This window comes from Gallinula chloropus (assembly GCF_964237585.1).
Source record: "Gallinula chloropus genome assembly, chromosome: 9".
Classification (NCBI taxonomy): domain Eukaryota; kingdom Metazoa; phylum Chordata; class Aves; order Gruiformes; family Rallidae; genus Gallinula; species Gallinula chloropus.
This window is the reverse complement of record NC_140094.1, coordinates 11,141,085-11,151,682: the sequence shown is the minus strand read 5'-3', so window position 1 is coordinate 11,151,682 and position 10,598 is coordinate 11,141,085. Positions and strand designations below refer to the sequence as shown.

Sequence of the window (10,598 nt, the reverse complement as noted above, 5' to 3'; positions counted from 1 at the left end):
TGTGGTGCTCTGGTGCGATAAGAAGAGGATTTAAATTCTCAGATTGATTGAAATGGAAAGTGAGGCTCTCAACTTTTATACTATGTTAGTATTATTTTCATAATTATAAAGAGAGGCTTTTGAGTGAAGTTAGAGTTCAAGGTTGAATATAGCAGCTGAGATTGCATGCTGACTTCTTTTATTCACAGTGTTAATATCCTGGAGGTAAAATCCCAAAGGCAAACTGCATGGGGACACTCAAAGCTTGTAGACCATGCTGAGTGGAAGAGAGTTACATGACTGTGTCCTAAGCGAATGTGTAACAAAGCAATGTGCAAATGTGATGATGAATACAACTGAGAGCAACAGGAAAGAAAAGCAAGGAAAGTACCAGACAAACTGACAACCTTTTAAAATAGCCAAAACAGGAATCACAGAATCATAGAATCATAAAATCATAGGGGTTGGAAGGGACCTCGAGAGATCGTTGGGTCCAACCCCCCTGGAATTTTGTACTGTAGAAAAGAACCCCCAAACAACCCACCAACAACCAACTAATGGTGACCAAGAAGACTCAGCACTGAACTCCTGCATATTAGAAAGGAAATCTGTGCAGGCTCTGGAGTTCAGCCCGTACACTGCAGCATGATGAGTTCCTGGAAGTAAATCAGCTGCCCTCCCCATGCCCGGGAGCAGGCAGTTTGTCCCTACTCCTCCTGTCCTTACACAAGCAGAGATGTCTCCCTGTGCCCCAGAAGAAAGGTGGATGCCAGCCATGAGATGGGAGGCTGTGTTGGGGCAGCCCTCAAAAGAGAACACAGAGATAAGTCATGCATCTTCCCTGGGTTTGGAGAAGGGAATCCCCCATTTCTCTCAGCCTGTGCATCAGGTTCCCTGGGGTCAAGGAGGCAGGGTGAACTTCATGGCTGGAGACATCCCCCGGTGCTCTCTGGCAGCAGTCACACCTTGTCACCTAACAGAGGACACCAAGGAGGCAGACCCCCTTCCTGTACTCCTAAAAGGCATCTCTTGCTGTGACATCTCCCTGCAGCAGGAGGTAAACAAAGCCACATGCCACTTTTCTCAAGTGTAAAGGGCATCTGCCGTCTCCCACTGGTCTACAAATCAATTTAACTCCATGGCCAAGTGCCAAATCACATCAATTAGAGGATATTTCTGACTGAAGGAGCTCAGGAGACTGGATAATGAACTCTGGTACAGTGTAAGGGGAACTTGTTAAATATTTGCTTGGTCCTCAAAGTGAAGAGCCTGATGAGGCTGCTGGCTTCACGCAGTGACAGCAGGGTGAGCGTGGGCTGCTGCTTTCCCGTGCCTGTGCCTTTGTTCCTCCCGAGGTCTGTCAGGTAGTTCTGTTGGCATGGACCGTGCAGGTGTCTGATGCCATCCTGGGGAGCACTGGGTGCTGACTGGGAACATGAACCTCTTGGCCACGTGGGAGAGAAAAATGAATTTGACATGAAGATTAATGGAAACATGTGGCAGTGCAGATAAATCACTGCTGATGGGGCACGTTCACTGGAACAGGCTCTCTTCCAGTGTGCAATAATAATAGTCCCTTTAAAGGGTGAGACTTGGAGGATCATCCCCAAATTAATTTAAATTTTTAGCCTAAGACATTTCACTGTTACCAGGAGGAATGGCCTGGCCAGGAAAACAGGGGCTCATTGTTGTTTATCAAGGAAAAGCTATTTCCCCTTCAAGCTCTTGTGAAAGTTGAACTAATAGGCAGATACTTCATGTGCTCTGACTCGTTTGTCAATTCATGGCATGATTTGTGCTTTCTTTTGACCTCAGAAGATAACCACAAGCTGATGCCTTCCCTCTTGGATTTAGAAATAACTTGTACAGTTCCTCTGAGCAGAACCTGGCTTTACTCCTGCCAGCAGCAGGAGGACACAGAAAACATTTATCCAGAGGGGAAGTTTCTCTGCAGAAGCAACATCCACATTGCACCTTGCTGTACCTGACATGTTGGAAACACAGTGTCTGAGGGGTGCCCTCAGAGAGTACACCCACCCCAGGGCTTCCCTGGGGCGATGCCACTCTCCTTTCTTTGCCTCTTGCACTGCCTCCTTGATGCTAAAGCTGTGTTGGCAGCCTGCTGTGGCTTTCCTGTGCTGCCACAGCCCCACAGTGGGTTTTGGTGTGCTGAAAGGAAGGATGCTTTCCTGAAAAGTCTGGGAATAAAGTCTCTATTGACAAGAGCTGCTGGAGGTGTTGGGGCAATATGCTACTAGTCCTAGGGTTTGAGCTTGATGTAAGATGTTTTGCCCCAGGAAGGAACCACAGCACCAAGGCTTTCTGGGTGCCTGAATACTTACTAGAAAGTGTTAAATCCATAGTGGTCTTTGCTAGCTTTGTGCAGGGCAAAGGTGAGTCTCCTACGCCTGCACTGAGCTCCTGTCCCAAAGAGACAACCTGACTCTGCAGTTGGTGCCAACAAGCAGAAATCTAGCTCCTTGCTGCAAACCAAGCCCTGGCAGGACAGAGGCATCCTGATGTGAATGTCCCCAAGCTGGATCCTGATCCAGAGCCAGGCTGTCACCCACAGTTCCAAGGGAGAGGGGCAGCTTTGCATCTGCTGTGGCTACACTGTCCCTTCTTGGGTAACAGCTCCCAGTGCCTGTCCCAGCACCCCTGCATCATGGTGGGGGTGGGTGGGAGGTGTGAGGTCTCCCCTGTGACCCCACAGGTGAGAGCTGAGCTTCTTTGGCCTGGGGGCATCTGGAGAAGCTCCAGGTTCCCAGAAGGTGGGGCTTTCTGGAAAGGAGCTCAGTCAGATACAGCTCTGAGAGCAGGTTTCAGAGGTGAGCTGGAGAAAGTCCAAGACATTGCTCAAGACAATGCTCAGAGACATCTGCTGCCTGCTGCATGGATGGGGGCCAAGAAGCCAGGAGATGCTAAAATAAGAGATGACCTTTTTTTATGCCCAAGGCCACTTTCTTTTCACCTCTAGAAGAAGGGAGTGGGCTTTGTTCAGGTGGGTGCTGGGGAGTAGGAGGCTCCATAGCCAGGGTGCCTTCACCCATTCGAGTGAGCCTGGAGCCATTGGCACTCCTAATTCTCACCCTGCCTGGAGGGGCAGATGAAGGGTATATCGGTACTGCAATGTGCAGAGCTGTCCTAAAATAGCATTGCTTTTGCCTCAGACCAGCAACACTACAGCCACAGCAGCACCCACTGCCTGGGGAGGCAGCAGTTTTGGGAAAGAGCCAGGTGCTCTGGGTACATCCTGCTTGCCCCACCTCCACAAGGGCAGCTGTGACCACTTTGCACCCCCACCTTTAAATTGAAGGTCATGGCCACTCTCTTGTGTTTGAAGGAAGGTGCTTTGCAGGGTAGGGGTGAAGGTGAAAAGATGAGGCTCTGGAAGCAGGGTCTTGCAGTCCTGTGTGCAGACCTGGGCTTAGAAAAGTTAATTGTTGAAGTGCCATTTCAGTTGGTTTGACCCCCTCTGCTCAGAGCTTCTCTTCCACTTCTGTAGGCTTTAGCTGCAGCTAGGTTGGACCATGGTTCTCTGCTGCCAGAGGTTATTCATTTCAATTTGATTTAGATCTGTTTTCTTTAGTATCTTCTATCCTGGCTTCCAGTAAAAATTGTAAAAGGAAAAAAAAAAAAAATTTTGAACTCTCCTTTTCCTTTGCCCTGTTGTAGCACCAGGTCTGTGACCTGGATATAGGGCAAGGAGTTCTTTCTTGGGTCTTCAGAGGCCTGGAGGAAAAGTAAAGCGTTTCTGCTCTGTCAGTATCACATGAAGCCTTGTTTGGAGTCATGCAACGTTGTGTGGGAACAGAGACGCTGCTTTCCTGGTCAGAGGAAAGGAAAATGCTCATTTAAATGGAAACCATGTCTCCAATGCTTGCCTGGAGCATCCTTCTTGCTGGCTGGGTGTTTCGTTCCCAGCAGTGACCTGCGCTTGAGCACAGCGATCCTGAGGGTGAGTAATGCTGAGATGGTGGGTAAAAGGTCTTGGGAGGGGTGTGGGGGGTGCTTCTGTGTCCTACTGCTTCATCACAGCGTGGTCATGCACACAATGACTTGTGCTGCCTGAGAATGCTCCATCTGGTCATGTTGTCTGGCTGGTAAGAAAACTAAGGGACAGCCTCTGTTGGTATTGAGATGCATTTTCTTATAGATTGAGCATCGTCTGGCTGATGGGTATGGAAAAAGCTGGATATAATTTACAAAATGCACTGTTGGTATAATTAAGTGTCAAAAGAAGAGCATGGTAAAAAAACCCTAAAGCATATTTCAGAAAGGAAACAATGGATTTTCAGTGTAAAGCACTGGCATTTGTCACCAAAAATAGTCTTCTGTGGAGTTTCTAATTAGGAGTGGATTCAATTACAGGGAAGAAGAAAATCAGTTTTTTATGAACACATTTGGGCCAGCAATATTCATAATTCCTCGTTAGCCAGGCAGTAATAAGTCAAAGTAAAACACTTTCAGGAGCTATTCCAGGTCAAGGTAGTGCCTTTAAGAGGGACAGAGCTGGTAGGTGATGTTCTCACTGGGTTTGGCTTTAAGCAGGAAGTCAGGAGGCCACTTTCCAGCCTTGACTGCTGCATCTGCTCAGGATGCTCACAGGGTTGCTGCTTAGTGAGAAAGAAAGAGGTTGTTTCTGGAATTTTAAAACTGATTGAAGGCTCTGGCAGCACGTGAGGGATGTGCTGGAGTATGTGGCACCATGTTTGACTGTACAAATCTGTCGTGAGCTGTTTCTCCTTCTGTCCCCTTGCTCCCAAGCACATCTTCACCTTGGTGGTTTCTGTTGCATGTGTGTTTCATTTTGCAGGAAGTTTTAATTACAGACCCATGCTTCCTAATTTTCACTCTGCTCCATGTTGTCTGATTGGCAGCTCTAACAGGGCTGAGGGGAAATAAATACTGCAGCAACAGAAGTCCCAGGTGGCAGCTGAGCACCCATTGGGTCAGCTGGTAGGATTGGCACCTTGGTTAATGGATTTTAAGGGATGGTTGTGAGCTGCAAGCATGGAGAAGGTGGTTCTGGGGCTTGCCTTAGGGGCCGGTGGGGTTCTCAGTTCTACAGACTGCTTGCCCCTACCAGGTGTTTTGCTCTGCAAAGGCAATACAGCTGCTGCTTGAGAAATCCAATTAGTCTTAAATATAAAATGCATTTCAAAGAACTGTGTTTTCCTTACAGCCTCAGCACACTTTATGCAATTTTAATATGTTTTTGATTGATTTCTGATTTCCCTTTGGGAGCTGCCTGACCATGTCCCAGTATGAAACACAAAGGTTTGTAACTAATACGTGTATTGTTCAGCATTTCCTAACGCCATTGTGGGTTGAATTGAAGGGGAGGAGATGATTTTAATTTCTCAGCCCATGTTGTGTGGTTCCTTGCCCCCCCCACAGTAACTCCCAGTCCACATGCAAGTGATGGTGTCACTGCTGTCCCTGGGTCTCTCCAGGTGGAGAAGCTCGAGGCGTTGTAGACTCAGTGTTCACTAGGAGCTAGTGGGGGATGCAAGGGAACTGCTGGTAGCACAGGGCTCAGTCTGGCTCCATGAGTTTTAATGTGGGGCTGTCTTGAAAAGTCACTGTTTACATATCTCTCTTTCTGCTTTCTGAGGCACCAGCTTCTGAAGTGAGCCAGTTAAATATGTGAGGTCTGCTGTCCTCACCTCCCCCCTCCCATGTGTGCCATGGAGATTGCTGTAGTCTGGTTGCAGTTTTCTCTAAGTGCTGAGCTGAGTTGACTTCTGAGCTCTAGTAACGTGGGGTGAAGTTACCAACTGAGACCTGTAGTGACCTAGCAAGCTGAGTGACCTTCGGGCAGCACTGACTGCGGCAGCAGGGCTTGCACAGATCCCTGCCTGGCAACGGTTTCTTGCAGAAATACCTTTATGCTCACAGTTCTCCACGTGTCTGCCCAAATCCAGCAGTGCTGGCTTCAGCTCAGGTCTGCTCTCGAGTAGCTGCTCTGAAAACAGAGTAAAGAGTCCAGCCTCTGCCCCGGAGGTGGGCAAGAACCTACCCGTGCGGCTTGGTCTTTGTGGCAAACCGGGCTTCAGGCACAAAGGCCCTTCTGTGGGGGACTTGCTGCAGCGACAAGCAGATATGAAGTGCTCAGCTTTCAGCCAACAGAGCCCTTTTCCAAGCTGTTCAAGTTCATCTCCTCATCTATTTCAAGAGGAGGAGTTCCCTGGGTGCTTTTTACTCAGCATATCCCTTACTCTCTGGCTTCCTCAAAGACACCCCACAGATGCTCCGTGCTCTTTATTTTCAGTTGCTAGCAGGAGGGGTTCCAGCCTCAGAGGCCCCATTTCTTTTGGTATGCAATTTGTTACTGATAATGAGTTGTTGAAATAGTGTGCTGAACAGAAGCTCTGCTCAGCTCAGTGCTCTTCCCAACCCAGGGAATGACCTGAAATAGCTGCTTTGGAGGTGCTGACCTTCCAGCAAAGCCACAGGAACACTTGGAGCTCCATCAGCTCTGTCCTGAACTCCTGAGGGCTCACACAGGGAGCAGTCTTCCATGCCCCCCCCACCCCCTGGAGCTGTCAGGAATGTTTAACTTACTTGAAAATTACAGGGATGTGTTGTGGGTGTTTTCTAAGAGGTCCTGGCAATTAGAAGTGAACCACAACAGAGACAGCAAGAATATTTTCCATGTTGAAGCTATTTATTGTGTTAGATAAATACACTTGCAACGAGTTTGAGTTATTCCCTCTGAGTGCAGTTGCTGGTAATATGGCATAATGGTTAAAAAAAGGAAAACTAGCAGAGGCACTTGTTGCATGCAGCTGAAATTGCTACCAAGCCCAGCAATGCAGCCCCTGCTCAAACAACCCCCCCGCAGGCTGTGCACCACTGATGGGGCTCATGGGGTTGACGTTGGGTGGGAGCTGCAGCGATGCACCTTGGGTGGGCAAGGCCCCATTCTGAATGCAAGGAGGGTAAAACTTCTGCTTTTGGCACGATGTCAGTATTGCTTTGGGTTCCAGAGCGGTGAGGTGGTGTGACCGTAACCAGTGGGGGAGGGCAGAGATTAGAGCCTGTTTACATTGTCTACTTAAAAACAGTCCCATCGACTTGGTCAGTCACGTGAGAAGGTTGGACATGAATTTTGTAGATGTTTATGGAGACTTTTTTTGTTGACAGAAGGATGGACTTGACAGGCTATGCTGGAGAGATAAGTACCTTTTTATTAGAAAATAGAACTACCCATGGGGATCTTTGCCTTTAGCATCTTCAGAAAATCCATAAAATGGTTTATACAGCTGGACAAACAGAGGAAAAAAGAGGCAAACATTCTTACCAAGCAAACTTGCTTCCCCAGCATTCGTAACCCTTTGCTCTCATGCAGGCTTTGCTCCTGCAAGGACCATGTTGCTGTCCTTGCTCAGCCAAGGATGCAGCACACGACTGATCCTGGTCTCCGCGTAGTCAGGCACCTCACTCAGAGGTTTACACTTAAGCCCGTGCGTCAGTCCTTAGCTGTCCAGGGGCTTATCAGTGACGCATGACAAAGCCAAAGAGTTCTGCATGCAGATAGATATTGGAGTATTGGCACTGGGAGAAGTGATGATGCACTCTGGTCTTGCTCTGCCTCAGCTGTGAACGCAGCCGGGTGACCAGCAAACTGAGTGTCTCCAGCCTGGCAATAGATTTAATTTGGTTTTTTGTTTATGCTGTAAGTAGCCCCACTAGTATCAAGGTGGGACATGAGATCTGCTGACAAAAGAAAAATGGGCTCTAAACTTCGCCCCAGGGAACAGAAGCAATCCCCTTTGAGCTGGGGCATCCATTCCTAGAGTACAGATAGACCCACCCATGAGTAAGAGAACAATGTGTGTGCTCAAAGTATGGTGAATATGAACATTCACACTTGAAAAAGTCCTCTTACTGGTGATTAACTGGCTAGCAGAAACTGAGGCTAAATAACAGCTTGATGAGCTATCTGCAGTGGGTAATTGAAGCGGTGGAGGCCTTATAGTAGAGAACAGCAGGATTAAAGATATTTCTCAAATCTTCTGCCTCCTGAATGGGATCTCCTACAACAGAGATGAGCAAAAACTGTGCAGTGCAAAAGATCCATGTGAAAACCTCCGTGTGCCTCAGCCTACTTTATCGGGAACTGGGATATGTAACGGAGCCAGATGGCACCTGGCATGACTCAAAATACTATAATCTTAATGAGAGAGTAAATGCCAGTCTGGACAAGTCCTCGGGCTGGGGAGAACTTCCCTTGCTGTATAATGAGATTCAGATCTTTCCCATTAGTTTCACAAGGAAGAATTGTAAATCAATATCTTACTTCTGTATCCCTGTTTAAGGCTCTCCAAATGCTTTCTGGTGTTGTGAGACAGAAAAAAACCCCAAAATGAGTCAAGTTAATGCTGTTGTACCCATTTCCCTGATGAGTAGACTGAGGCACATAAAGAAGTGACTTGTGTGATCATCAAACAAATTTGTCAGTGCTGAGAACAGTTACTTACAAGTTTGTCTTGACTCCTTGTCCCAACCTTTGGTTCCACCTTTCTCACCCACTGTACGTCACTTTATGGCAAGAACCCAGAGGTCAGGCAGGATGGTAAGGAAGATGAGAAATAGCGGAACACCCTTTTTGCTGATTTGTGCTTTCATGTCTTGTCTCTTCCTGGATGCTTTTTGTGGTTCCAGTACCTGCTCTCTATTGCTTCAGCAACTCCTCACAATCCCTCAAGCCAAACTTGTCACTAAAGGCAGCTGTGAGCAAAGCTTAGAATTTGGGGGGTTGTGGACATTGGAATCCCTCAATCTCTACTCTTCAAAAAGTAAATAATAAATTTCTAAAACTTATTATTTCTTGCATAATGGCTGTCTTAATGAGTTGAGAGAAGGAGATGTATAGCTATTCACCTTACATCTTTTAAAGATGCTGAATTTCCCCGAGGTAGAATTCGTATTTTTGTATGTTACTGTCACTGAGGAGTCTGAGTGACAAAGCTAGGAGTGATTTCTCCTTGCTTATTGTCTTTGTCATCCTATTTGCATGCCATCCCACTGAGGTACACCAGTGTCCAAGGTCTTCTCCGTGGACTTCTGATGGTTACCAAGATCATTGTAAGTGCTCTGACCCATCTGACTGATCCATGGACTTATGGCAGATGATAAAATGCCTGGTGTTTGCGTGGGCAGGATGGAGCAAGATGGTGCTACAGGGTCAACAGCAGTCCACGACCCTCTTGGGAACTGAATGCTGCTGTATCCTGATCACTGGAAATATGACTGCAGTGTGGCAGGGAGTATATGTGCACAATCAAATTAGTTGAGGATAAATCTGCTTGTATAACCCTACCTAACCAGGGGGGCTTCAGTGCTTCTGCCCAGCGATACTCTGGGGTACAAAATTATAAAATCTGGCTCCTTTTTGGAAACACAAATATAACAACTGAAGAAGACAGTTGAAGTAATCTATTTCCAGGAAAGACAAAAGATTCTTGTTGCTTTTCCGAATTCTGATGGTTATCCTGGATTTGTGGGAGATGTTGAGGGGAGGACAAACTGTACTGGACCAAGAGATGTATTAGGAAAAGTCTGGAGAGTCTTGTGCTACTTGAGTTACACCAATAACTGCTTTCAGTAAAATAAGGGTGCTGCATAGTATTAAACTGTGCTGCCAGGATGGCTTGCTGATATCCTGATCTGTTGAGCAAGAATCACTTATGTGCTCTTGGAGATATTGCTGCTGCCCTGTTTATCTGAAAATGGCTGTTTGTCTGGCAGCCTTCCCGGTAGGAGAAGGCCTCCTGCATCACAGCATTTTATGGCTCTGCCCCTGGTGAAGGCCTTTCAGTCATCTAGATGCTGCTCCTCCCATGTAGACGTAGGGATGGCGCTGTAAGGGTCCATGATGACTTTTGCACAGCGAATAATCATCACAATCAAGAAGAGACAGAGGAAGACGAAACAGGCTAATGTCAGTCCCTTGTCCACGTCAACGTACACAGGCTCTGGGGTTGGTCCCTCCATTGCTTCTGCCGCTCTTCATCTGGGAATATGTTTACTGTTAACATCATCGACCGCCTGCAAAACAAGCGTGGTGTCAGACACAAGTGGTTGCTGCTCTGGAGTACGGGGAAACTCAGGGATGGAACTGGAAACAGAAAATCTGTGAGATTAGTGTTGTAGTGAAACAAACCTGCTTAATTTAGCTTGTGAATGATTCTTGCTAAAATATTAGACAATAAAAAGATAGGTTAACCAAGAGAAGAGAAGCAGTGGTGAACAAACACCATCCACTCGAAATATCATCTCTTCAAAGAGATACAGACACTGTTCTTGTCTCAGCATTTCCCAGCCACAGAAATATTTCCTCTCTTGCTAGTGTGAAAGAGCAGACAAATGGCAGAGCAGACTGTTTCCATCCCAATTTTCCTGTCTGTCCAAATATTCCCTGTCTCTTTTTCTCTCTGGCACAAAGTAAAGTGAAAATTATGCGTACTTATTTTCCATAACATTTAATCTCTGGTACTCACAGGTTCTCCAGGCAATAGAAGATATTTTTTTTTTTTAGGAGCAATATAATTTTAAGTGGGTGTTTTATCACCCAGAGAGGTAAAGGGGATTATGTGATTAGTACAAGGATT

The 10,598-nt window shown here is 46.8% G+C and overlaps 1 protein-coding gene across 1 annotated transcript; it reads right to left on the bottom strand.

Moving 5' to 3' along the window:
• Window positions 1–9,801: 9,801 nt before the first annotated feature.
• Window positions 9,802–9,981, bottom strand: CTXND1 (cortexin domain containing 1; the record flags this gene model as incomplete). The annotated part of the gene is made up of 1 exon (XM_084268381.1): window positions 9,802–9,981. One exon carries the CDS (start codon window positions 9,979–9,981, stop codon window positions 9,802–9,804), a length of 180 nt encoding a protein of 59 aa, XP_084124507.1.
• Between the last annotated feature and the right edge of the window lie 617 nt (window positions 9,982–10,598).